The 12,636-nt window shown below is 47.0% G+C and overlaps 1 protein-coding gene across 12 annotated transcripts in view; it reads left to right on the forward strand.

Annotated features, from left to right (window-relative positions):
• The window catches only part of ncam1b (neural cell adhesion molecule 1b), a 201,892-nt gene that overhangs the window by 135,899 nt on the left and 53,357 nt on the right, over positions 1 to 12,636 (forward strand). For 9 of the 12 annotated variants that reach the window (XM_064302977.1, XM_064302979.1, XM_064302976.1 and 6 more), the window contains exons 5-8: positions 1,190 to 1,327; positions 2,121 to 2,238; positions 7,822 to 7,982; positions 8,356 to 8,498. In XM_064302977.1, the coding sequence (XP_064159047.1) occupies positions 1,190 to 1,327; positions 2,121 to 2,238; positions 7,822 to 7,982; positions 8,356 to 8,498 (560 nt within the window). Of the gene's footprint in view, positions 1 to 1,189; positions 1,328 to 2,120; positions 2,239 to 7,821; positions 7,983 to 8,355; positions 8,499 to 8,783; positions 8,808 to 12,636 lie in introns of all 12 variants that reach the window. The other 3 variants (XM_064302975.1, XM_064302974.1, XM_064302980.1) reach the window with 1 other exon arrangement.

Consider the following 12,636-nt stretch of genomic DNA (forward strand, 5'->3'; position numbering starts at 1 on the left):
ATGCGGAGGAACCATGGGCCCCTCAGTGCTTAACAGTTTGCCCCCCCCCACGGTTTTTGTTCAGCACAAAACCAACTGATTGTGAGGGATACAGTAGAAACCTGCAGGCTGTTCATGAATAACTTGCTTATGTTTCACTGTGTCTTCAGGTGAACCTCTTTGAAACAGAGTACTGTGGGTTGCGGTGCTGTGTTGGTCACGCTAAAGTCAGGTGTCGGGTGAGGGGCGTGGACCCCCGATGAAAACTTTCTGTGGGTGGTGTTGTTTAAAGCGAAGGCAGGGTCATATCGGGAGTGTAGCAGTCGCCCTCATGACCTCACGCCTGTTTATGCACGCAGCTTGCAGCGCATTGTGCTGCATATTGATTTTAATCAGTTAATCTCCTTTATTTTCACTTCATTAGCTTCAGTGGGTGCCGGTGTGGGCTCAGGAAAGCTTTGCGCTCCTAATGAAACTCAGGAGGGCTACGCTGGCAGGGCTGCATTAGCCAGCTTAGGTACTGTAATGGGGAAGGCCGTGAGCACTCCTAGCAGGGCACTGGGTTACCTGCACCCTGCCTCTCAGTCCCTGCCGTGGTGCACTTCAGAGTGGATGTCTCTCAACCTCAAATGGGCTCCAAAGACTCATAGGAGATTCTGCTCATTTGTAGTGTGACCAATCATGCTGCTGGACAACACAGCCAATCGTTATGCTGTTACTGCATCGCCAGTCACACTGCTGTTACAGCTTGGCCAATCACTGTGCTGTTACTGCATCACCAGTCACACTGCTGTTGCAGCTTGGCCAATCACACTGCTGTTACTGCACTGCTAGTCACACTGCTGTTCCGTTCGGCCAGTCACTCTGCTGTTACAGCCGGGCCAATCACACTGCTGCTGCAGCTTGGCCAATCATGCTGCAGTTAAAGCTTGGCCAATCACACTGCTGCCACCACTTGTGCAGCTAACTTGTGCTGCTCTTACAGCCTCGCCAGCCCCAGTCCTGTTGCCGCATACAGTAGCTAATTACACTACTGTTACCGAATGGTACAGCACGTTTCTGTATAGTATGGCCAGTGACGCCACTATACAGTTCAGCATGTCACACTTTTATCTAGCATAGCCAAACACACAATGCTTGCCCAGTCTCAGACTGGCAAATATCCAACCCTGTCACTCTGACCACTCTGTACTGTCTGTGTCCCGCTCAGTGCGTTTCAAGATCCTGGCAAACAACCACCTGCAGATCCGAGGCATTAAGAAGACAGACGAGGGGTCTTACACCTGCGAGGGCCTCATCATGGCCAGAGGGGAGCTCTCCTTCCGGGTCATAAAGGTCATTGTTAATAGTAAGTGAACAGTCGTGCGTCTCCCTCATGTTCTCTCTTGCTCTCTTTCCACCTCTGTCGCTCTGTCCTTTCTCTTCCCCTCTCTTCCCCTGTTTGTTTCCCTCCATTTTTCTGGCTTTCTTACTGTTATGTGTCAAATCCGTCTTTGATCCTCCTTCCAAATCTGCAAACATGTTTGTAAACTGCTTACTGAAAGAATGAATGAATCATTGCATTTATATAGCACGTTTCCGAACGCTCAAAGTGCTTTACAGTGATGAGTGGGAACTCACCTCACCCACCACCAATGTGTAGCACCCATCTGGGTGTTGCACGGCAGCCATTTTGTGCCAGAACGCTCACCACACATTAGCTAAGGTGGAGAGGGAGAGAACATTTTTTATCAATTAAATCAGGGGATGATTAGGTGGCAAGTTTGAGAGAGCCAGGCTGGGAATTTAGCCAGGACACCGGGGAACCCCCTACTCTTTGCAACAAGTGATAATGACCACAGTGAGTCAGGTCCTCGATTTAACATCTCATCTGAAAAGACCGCTCTTCTACTTTTTCTTTCACTCAGTGTTGTTTTGTCATGCATATTAAAATGTGAAATTAATATGTACATGAATAGGAATGAACATGTTAAAATGCAGAATTTTTGGTGTACATTTCCTGCTGCCTACATCACTCCATATTGTGTGTAAATCACGCTCTGAAGTGTTCTTATGTTTGTTTCATGCTAATGTGTTGTGTGTTCGCATGCCATCCGTTTTCTCATTGAGTAACGTTTGTATAATGGCCTCTTCCATTTCAGTTCAGCCGACCATCCGGGTTCGGCAGGCCGAAGTGAACGCCACCGCCGACGTGGGCCAGTCCGTGATGCTGGCCTGCGATGTGGACGGGTACCCAGAACCCACAGTGACTTGGGCCCGGTAAGCTGCCATCACAAAACCCATGAGAAAACCTGGACCCACACTGACAGTCTCACAGAACCTGGACCCACACTGACAGTCTCACAGAACCTGGACCCACACTGACAGTCTCACAGAACCTGGACCCACACTGACAGTCTCACAGAACCTGGACCCACACTGACAGAGTCTCAATCTAACCCTTTGAAGTATGTCCTGGGAAAAATCCTAAAAATAGAAAAAGCAGCATACTTATAAGATATTAGAGAACATTTATTTATTTATTTATATTTCGCACGACTGAAATGATGAATAAATTATGAAATAGCATTAATTTAGCGGCTTGGTAGAATTGCTTTAAAACTGGACTCCATTGAATAGTTTTATGTTATAGCCTGCTAGGATGCAGTTTTATAAGGCTAGGCTAGCTAAAGTTAACTAGCTACGGTACGTAATCAGCTCATTGACGTTCAGCTAGCAGCTAATGAGTCATTGTAAGATTATAAGCAGGAATGGGCAATATTTCAAATAGCTTTGGCTTGAATTTCCTATTCAATATGGGTTTCCTGCCTCTTTTTATGTTTTATACTTCTGTTCCAGCTGCAAAGCAATCTATTCATTCACCTTTTTGATTGCGGTTTATTAATATATTTGAGTCAATTGGGTGGTATTTTGTATCATGCATTTTACTGAATTCTTCTCCTTTGCTTATAAGGCATTTTAAGGGTGGAGAGTAGCCTATATTCTATCAATCATTAAATTGATTGCTAATATTTAGCTAGCATTCTCTTTTGCCAGAATAATAATTAAGGTAAATGGACTGCATTTATATAGCGCTTTTATCCAAAGCGCTTTACAATTGATGCCTCTCATTCGCCAGAGCAGTTGGGGGTTAGGTGCCTTGCTCAAGGACACTTCGACACGCCCAGGGCGGGGTTTGAACCGGCAACCCTCCGACTGCCAGACAAGCGGTTTTACCTCCTGAGCTACGTCGCCCCACGCTTGGTCGAAGCTTGCTGTCTCGTTAAATTTATCATTGTAGTTTCGCACAAACCTGTTTGTATTCAGGCGTCCAGCCTCTGACGAATTTCCGAGCGCAAGTGCGGTTCAGTTGAGAAATAATTTGGCTCGCTCCCTCGCTCCTCCCTGTCGGTTTGAGTGTCTGTCTGCTCGTGTGCTCTCAGTGCTGTGTCACATCCTCCCGGAGGAAGATTGCGCGGGCTGAGCATTTAACAGATTGGACCGCAGCCCTGGATTGCTCTTGCTCTGGGGATGCGCAGTCCACTGAAACTGTTAGAAAAATACAATGGCAGTGCACGATGATGATGATGATGGTCTGAACCTTGCTCATTCGTCGCGCTCTTCGGACGGGCTGCGTAGCTGAACTTTCCGCTCGGACAATGCATCAAAAACCTTTTTAACTATCTCCCGCGGGGTCAGCTTTGGGGAAATTGCTTGGCCAAATGTCACTCGTCGATACACACAAAGTGGGCATTAGAGGTTAAATGGACTGTGTTTGGCATAGTGTCTTTGAGGATTCCCTGGTACGCTTCCAACGCGTAGCTCGTATTATCGGAGACAAATGAAATTGCTCTTCCGTGACCCAAAGCGTTCCGACGTGCCGCTGATTTGAGGAGCTCCTTTATAGTTTCTTTATGTGCATCGGCGGCCTGTGCTACTTCAGCCTAGGCTGGTGTGCAGAGGGGAATTCCCTGCCGTTGCTGACATGCTTCTTGAGAAATGCGCTTAATTTGTGCTTATCCACTTTTTTCTGGTGGGATGTTTGAACTTGGAAATGCATTTGTTCGGGCTGCTGGATGGCTCATTACATTACATTACATTACATTACAGGCATTTAGCATTCGCTACATTGCCTCCATTTATGCAGCTGGATATATACTGAAGCAATGCAGGTCAAGTACCTTGCTCAAGCGTACAGCGACAGTGTCCTGCGCGGGAATCGAACATGTGACCTTTAGGTCACTCGGCCAGTTCCTTTCCCATTATATTACACTGCTCGTCCAGTTAAGGCACCACGCTGTGGTGCATGGATGAACCTCACAGCCTCAGATTAAACCCAGACAGTGCTAGTGCAGACTGGGGCCACAAGCTGCATAGGGCAATGTGAAATTGGCGATGGCATCACCCAGGGTAGGGGAAAGTTCAGTCAGACAGGAATCCATGTTCATTGCTGTCTAGAACCCCCCCCCCTCCCCCCACGTTGGATTGGGTGCTTGAATCGGGTGCCTGTGGACTGCATGCTAAAGCCACACATGAATGGTCTTCCTCTGACTCTGCTATACTAGCCTTGCTGTGGTCGGAGGAGAACCGACCGATGTCTGCGCTCTCCCGAATTGGCAGCGGGATTCGCACGCGGATACAGCTGCGATCGCAGACGATTGGCCGTTCTAAATTAGGGTGGGAATTGGATATACTCAGCCCCACGTTGAGCGCCAAATCATTTTTTTTTTTATGCATTTGTCTAATAGTGGATATCTCTCCTCTCAAAGCTCTGTTGTGCCCTGCTGATACCAGATGATTCCCTTTGTTGTTGGTCTCCGTACAACAAGACTGTAATTGATGTATTTTTTATTGTAAGTGTGCATTGTTCTGTGTGTGTGCGGATAAATAGCAAACTGTGCGGAATATATTGAATCGGTCTGTGTCCGGTGTACCAGGCAGATGGTGCACTTGCTAGCTCAAAAACATCTTTTGTTCAACTTTCCATCCCTGTTTATTCTTTTCCTATCCGCGCGTTAGAGAACACATTGCTTTTATGTGAGTCACAATGAGAGCCACTGTATGGTTAGTTAGGCTATTGTCCTGATCCAGTATCTGTGGTGACCCCACAAGGACGTCGAATGTCAGTGCAAGTTTAAATTCCTTGTGCGCCAAGTGCTTTCGAAAAAACAAAACGGTGACCCTAGACGCGCCCTATGGCTGGGACCAGACGGGAACGGTGCCAGCGCAGACGCGGAAGGCCGGGCGAGTCGGTGTGTCATTTCCCCGCAGAGTCGCGGTCCAGCCCAGGTCACTGCTTCCAGAGCCCCGGGGTCTCGGCTGACTCTCCCGGCGAAAATGAACCAAGCGGTAAATTCCAAACCGAACGCGCGGGGCGAATCGATTTATCGATCGAAGCGGCTGAGCCATCGGCCCCGGCTGCTCTGCCAATAGCCGTTTGGTTAATCTGGGTAGCTATCGATCGGGTGAAGGGTCACCGTGTGCGCAACGGCGACCCCGCGCTGACATCCGCCTGATTGGTGTTTTGGGTGGGGGAGGGGTTCAGGGTAGAGGAGGGGGGGGCGGAGCCTGAGAGAGGAGTGTAAATGGGAAAGGATGAGCGGAGGAAGCGGAAGAGCGGAGACACGCCTCTGGGGGGCGGCCTTTTATCGGCCGGCGGCTGCACGGTGAGCGTCGGCACCAATCAGAGCCTCCGGCTGAGAGAAGTGATGGGAAACCACATGAAAGAGGAGCAGTGCCAACAAAACCACCCCCTTCCTCCCTCCTTCCCTCTCTCCCTCCCTCTCCCTGTCCCCCCCTCTCTCCCATTCCCTCTCTCTCTCTCCTCTCCTCTCCCCTCCTCCTCCTTCCCCTCCCTCCATCCTCTCTCTCTCTCTCTCCCCCTCCCTCTCCCTGTCCCCCTCTCTCTCCCGTTCTCTCTCTCTATCTCTCTCTCCCTCCTTCCCTTCCTCCCTCTCCCTCTCACTCTCTCTCTCTCTCTCTCGCTTGCTGTCTCTCTTCCTCTCTCCCTTTCTCTTTTTCTCTCTCTGGCTCTCTCCTGCTTTCTCTCCCTCTCTCCCCCTTCCCCTCGCTCTCTCTCTCTCTCTCGGAGGGGCAGTAGGAAAGCAAAGGGGACTCGTAGAGTCCTTAAATCTGAGGTCAGAATTTGGGCTATTTAATTTAATTTAAAATTAAACGTCCCTGTTTAATTGAAATAAAGGACATTTCATTTGTTTAAATTGTTTATTTATTAGCCTCTGCAGAAATGTCTGCGGAAGTGAACGTGTGCCTTTTTAATTTGCCGCCTGCTTTTCCACACCGAGCTGACTAATGTGTGCGCCTGCAGGCTGCTGCACGCATGATGAATCAGTCCCCGCTTTTACCAATCAAAGCCCACCATTTGCCTTTGGCCCGGCTTCCCACTCGGTATTGAGGGTCTAGGCCATGATTCAGTCTGACCATAATGCACAGGCAATGCAATTTTATTTAACTTTGACAAAGAATTTGAGGAGGCTTTTCTTTTTGTTTCGTTTATTTGTGCATTTTACGTTTTCCAGCTCGACCGGAATTTAAAAAATAAATAAAAGGCTAGTTCACTAGTTCCCTGAATTTCCCGTCACAGCCTGGATGGCCTGCATACGTTTTAGAGGGTTCATGTAAGGTTGCATGTCCTGCCGTATATGCAGTTGAACAACCACTTGATCAGGCAGTATTAGTATGCAGTGGTGTGCAACTGAGTTAGCGCTGCTACATGAGAGGTCTGTGCAGCAGACGTAGGAAAGGAGTTACTTTAAAGCAGGTGCTTCCATCATTGTTGTCAGGTTCCATCCTGTTGGGCCGCTTTGAAGATGAAATCTCAGATGAATAAATCCAAGATGCTGGTTTTGGGTTTTTCGGGCTAGTTTGAAAATCTGGTCAGAGGCAGAAGTTGTGTATCTGAAAAAGTTTTCAGTGCTTCACAGCCTGTAGCCTACCACGCCCCGGGCAGATTTTGAGAGGCCATTGGGCTGGAAATATGTCGTTCTCGGACCTGGCAATACCAGCTTCCATAGGTGTTCTTCCAGAGTAGATGAATCAATGTGCATCCCAGCATGCTCGCGGTTGTGTATAAAAAGACTCCGCTACCATAGCTAGAAGAATAGGTCTGACTTTGAAAGAAGAGTGGAATTCACAAGGACTGGTAGCTGAGCTCATGTTTCCATAGAAGTCTGAGGTAAAGACTTCTCAGACTTCAGCCATCAACTAGTTGGGTTTCAGATATTTTGCACCTTACAGTTGGAACAATCTTCGATAACAAATCTTAAACTTGACAAATTAATTTCAGTTGAGTTCAAACATGTAATACATGACTCTGTGACTAAAATACGTTCCTGTTTATAGCCTCTGCTCTGCTTTTTAATTACTGTTACACTGCTGTCTCATTCCCCATTTGATGTCTGTAAGTCGTTTGTCTACTGTCTTGTGTAACTTTGTAACGTTGTGTTTTATGTCAGGTCCCCCTTGCAAAAGAGATTTTGATCTGAATGGGGTTTTCCTGGTTAAATAAAACAAAACTAGGGGCAGCTGTGGTTGAAAGCGTGTAATCCTTAACTGCAATATCCGTAATGTTTGAGATGCAAGGCAAAACAGATGAGCACCTCGGAAACTGGTTCCCCACATCATTCTAGGCAGTTTAATCAAGAACAGTCAATTCAGAATTTATAGTTGGTGTTTGCTTTTTTTCCAGTTATCTGTAGGTGCCCTTTTGGCTAGAGGCATCACTAATTAGGTTGTTTTTTTGTCCTTTCAAACAGTGCACAGACAAGGAAATTAGCGTATGTGTGTGGGTGTGCGTCTGTCAAGATCGTTTTGTTATTTTATATTGTGTTTTTTTTTTTCCTACAGTGATAATGTTATCCTTGAAAGCGGAGACAAGTACAGCTTCAACGATGGCGGCTCAAAGATGACCATAAAGGACGCACAGAAGGTAGACGAGGGGGACTACGTGTGCATCGCCAAGAACAAAGCAGGGAGCAGCGAAGAGGAAATCAGCCTAAAAGTATTCGGTATATATATAGCTCTGTTTATTATTACGGAAGAACCTCACTGTTACTGACAAGACCAGTCAACCGAGTGGGCATATAACCAGAAATAGCGCGTGTAATTACAGCTTATCAAGCCCGTTGTTATCAGTGACGCAAAACACTCAGCGTTAAGCGGAAGGAGCCACACTTAACACTAGGAGTACTAATCAAAATTATCAGTCCGCGTCTTTGCTGGAGTTTAAATGTGGGAAAGTCAGAAATGTTTAATATTAGTAACCGCCAAAACAAAATAACTGTTCTAGAAACAAAAGATGGTGAGTCACTGGAAAGAAGATCTGCCGTGGCCTGATGTCTCTGTCGTACTGTAAATATGTGGACTGCGTTCCCATTTCAGTGAAACCCAAGATCACCTTCCTGGACAACCAGACGGCCTCTGAGCTGGACGAGATGGTCACACTCACCTGCGAGGCGACGGGCGACCCCACCCCCAGCATCGTGTGGAGCTTCGGACACCGCGTCTTCAGCGAAGGGGAGCAGGTGCGCGTTCGGGGAGTGGGGGGGGGGGGGGGGTGCACCGCTGTGGTCGCTGTCGTTCGGAGCTACGGTCATGGCTATGACCTGGCCTTCCTTCTGTTTTTTTTTTTCCTCCACTGAATATTGAATGTAACCCAAAGCTAGCGCAACCACATCCCACCCATAGAAGCCATTGAGAGCCCCATAGCGCAGGAGAACCATGCAGCACAAGCCAGCCAAATTCCCCATGTAGGAGCAGGCCCGGGGATCTCTTCTGCTCCTTTCACACACTGGTTTCTTCCTCTGCAGGAACCTGTTATTGGGATATATCAGGTATGAGATTGGACGTCAGGTACAGTAATTGCTATACCTACGTCAATACAAAATGTCCATTTAATTTTGAAACGAAAACCCTGATAGAATCAATTAGACAGAGTTATGTTTTTTTGAGGGGGTGGAGTGGGTTGGTTGAAAAAAACCTTTTCATAATTTTTAAAATCCTGCCATTCTTTCTCAAAAGAAAGATGCGGAAATCAGTAGCAGAGGCAATGATCTTATCAGGGTTGGTGAATTTGATGTAAAAAGATGTTTGCATGTTCACTACGGAGCCATACATCTTCTGAAGACTCCCTTCCAGACGGAGAGCAGAGGGGGAATGTCCTCTCTGACGCGATACCTGGCTTGTCATTTTCTTTTGCTTCTTCCGAGGGGGTACAAAGAAAATACCCATCATCCACCTGGTTTGTCATCTTTCAGTCGTGCCATCCCATCATCATCACGGAGTGAGCGGCGGGGGGCGGGGGCTGAGACATGAGTGGGGGGGGCACGAGGCGTCCCCTCCCCCCATCCATGTTCTCACCGGTCCGCTCACTCCAGTGGAACGCACGGTCCCAGTTTGGCGTGTTCCTCGAGAAATGGGCGAGAGAGAAAGCCAAACACCTACCTGCACAACGCTGGTGTCGTTTGTGTCTGTGTGTGCGTGTGTGTGTGCGTGTGCGTGCGACCGCATGGCTCAGTGTAGCGCAGCTCAGCTTCACACCGACCAAAAACATTAGAATAATAGTAATTGGCTGCTCAGGATCTGGTTTGGTTCCATTACATTCTCATCAAAAAACAAACAAGCACACAATTTGAAAAACCAACTACATCCAACAAAACTGCCATTGATACCAACACCACTGGGGTCAATATTCAGTCTGCTGGAGAATCTCTCTCTCTCTCTCTCTCTCTCTCTCTCTCTCTCTCTCTCTCTCTCTCTCTCTCTCTCTCTCTCTCTCTCTCTCTCTCTCTCTCCTCTCTACCTCTCTCTCTCTCTCTCTCTACCTTTCTCTCTTTCCCTCTGCTTCCAGTTCTCTCTCCTCTGTTCCTCCAACTCTCTCAAGGTACTTTTTCGATCTCTTTTCAGACCTAACCAGTGCCAGAGAAAGTGAATGAGCTATAACATGCTGCAGGTTTTTTTTTTGTTTTTAATTTGTCTCTCTGGTCCCTCAGTCTCATTAAAGCACTAACTCTCACAGCTGGGGACGGGGTTGGGAATGGGTGAGGCCATAGCTGGTGGAAAATAAAAACTAATGAGCAACTTTACAGAACCAGCTTCATTTGTGGATGGGTCTTATTGGGGCTCTGAATAAACATGCATGCCAGCCCGTCCCAGATTCGCCATTCTATAACAACCCAGCAGGCCTGTCTCTCTACGTTTCTGTGCCTCCCATTAATTTTGCTTTTGCTTGTTCCAATTTATGTTTGTTGATGTACTGCACTGCATTGTGCTTTACCACGGTTTGGAAACCAGGAGCGTATGAGCTTAGCATCGACACCTTGTCCTTGCAGTAGTAGGATTCATAAGATAAAGAATACTCAGTGCTAAAAGTTATGTTGTGTTGTTTTGTCAAGTGCTTGCAGACTCACTACATTTGACTGAGAACTATGGTTCATCATGACAAAACTCTACCACGAGCACTAATGCACCTTCGATGACTAGTCGCTAGATTTGATGATAGTGGTGCTTCGGTCTTTTAGAAAATGTGTAATGGAGCTCTGTTGGAATTTCTACATTTAATAGGAACCAAGACCACATTAAGGAACACTGTTTAAAATAGTGTTTAGGATAACATTTTGATTTAGCCCTAAGCTTGAAGTTTATTACATAACTATGCAACAACTTATCATAGTGATGAAGTAATATCGCAGTGACTACTGTTGTATCTTAGCGTTGTCAAGGAAGTGGTGGAGGTGGTTTTGGAGGTGGTTGAGGTTGTGGTGGTAGTGGAGGTGGTTTTGGAGGTGGTTGAGGTGGTGGTGGTAGTGGAGGTGGACGAGATGGTGGTGGTAATGGAGGTGGTTTTGGAAGTGGTGTTGGTAGTGAAAGTGGTGGTGGAGGTGGTTTTGGAGGTGGTTGAGGTTTTGGTGGTGGTGGAGGTGGTTTTGGAGGTAGTGGTGGTAGTGGTGGTTTTGGAGGTGGTGGTGGTGGTGGTGGTTGAGGTGGTGGTGGTAGTGGTGGTAGTGGAGGTGGTTGAGGTGGTGGTGGTAGTGGTGGTAGTGGAGGTGGTTGAGGTGGTGGTGGTAGTGGTGGTTTTGGAGGTGGTAGTGTCCCGTGTGGCACTCTTCTGCTGGCTGCTCATGTTCCTTCTCCCCGTGTGACCTGTGATTCTGACTGCAGCCTTATCGGTGGCTATGGGGACGGGCATTGTGAAGAGCCATGTGTGAGGAGTTTAGCTCGGGGTGCTGATGGGAAATGTGAGCTGGTGTTGGAAAGTGGAACAGGGTGAAGACAGGAAGGCAGCAATGAGATGGGTGAGCTGGTGCTGGAGAGAGGGACTGGCACCACAGGCAGAGCAGCGATGCTCTGAAATAGAAGCAAATAAGGGAAGAGGGTACTTTACCTGCTCCCCCGCCTGGTGAGGAGGGGTGTAGGAACAGCTGCTTTGTCTCTAGGCACACTGCAGTAGTCTACGTATAATAATAATAGTAATAATAAATGAATGGTGGGGTGTTTGTGCACTGTGTTTTGCCCTGGTCTTCCCACGCTTCAGCAGGTACGGTATTCAGCTGCATAAACCAGGGGATATTGAGAACTCTCCTTCCAGCTTATCACTCATTATTTTCTGACAGCTTGCCGTGCGAGTCCTGCAGCATTTGAGTGCAGGAAAGTTCAGGTGTGAGCGGAAAGAGACGGAGAGTGACGCCACGTGACCTCGGCATTAAACAGTCCATCAAAATGAATGCGCTGTTGCGGTCGTTCCCGACAGCGGGCCCAGGGTAATAGAAATTGCCCCCTGCGAGGTCTCGGGAAGCTGTCGCGCCGCACGCGGTAACTCACAGACAGAATCCAGAGGCCCGAGCGCGTGCTCTGCCTGAAATACTGCCTCCCGGATGGGGTTATCGTAGCCATTTGCTGATTGGACCGCTGCGGATTTTCTTAATGGGAGTGGCGTTTTGATTAATTTTGGACTTTTGGATTTCATACCGCGTTCTTTTCTGTGTTCTTATGTATTTTATTTATTTTATTATTTTCTTTTTATTATGGCTTATCGCGAATTGGAAAGCCTCAAAAAACAAAAGATGGAATTTCAGAGGGGAGCAGCTGTTGTGTCCTGTAGACAGCCAGAGAAATGTGTTCAGCTGATAACAGCTCGTTTTCTGTGGGGTATTCCCTGGATTCCACCTGTCCTAGGTGACACTTTGGCCAAAATAAAAGCAGCAGTGCATATATAAAAATATCAGTTCCATGGTGCTGGCAAATCAAATGATTTTATCTGTGGGAAAAAATAACTTAAATAGAATTCAATCCCAAGTATTATAAGTGCAATATCTTTTTAACTGTATATGTTTTTATCGTTTTATATGATTGTTGTAAGGAATGTTTGGGTGTAGCCTTTTCAAGTTCTGAGTTTCTGGGCAGTGAGTTCCGAGTAAACACACACACAGTCATGAGGGACACTGATGGAGAAAGTTTTTTTTTTTTTTTTTTTGCAATGGTACATTCCTGCCATTACAGGAATTTTACATTCCTGCCATGTTATTTATTTATTTTTAAGTTTTTTTTTTTTTTTTTTTTGGAATAGGCTCACCTCTTTATCTATGGTATCATTTTTGAAAGTACAGTCACTAAATTTGAAACACATTTTTCCTATCAGTTACAAGGAATCAATGAATACAATAA

The sequence above is a fragment of the Anguilla rostrata genome, chromosome 12 (assembly GCF_018555375.3).
Source record: "Anguilla rostrata isolate EN2019 chromosome 12, ASM1855537v3, whole genome shotgun sequence".
NCBI lineage: Eukaryota > Metazoa > Chordata > Actinopteri > Anguilliformes > Anguillidae > Anguilla > Anguilla rostrata.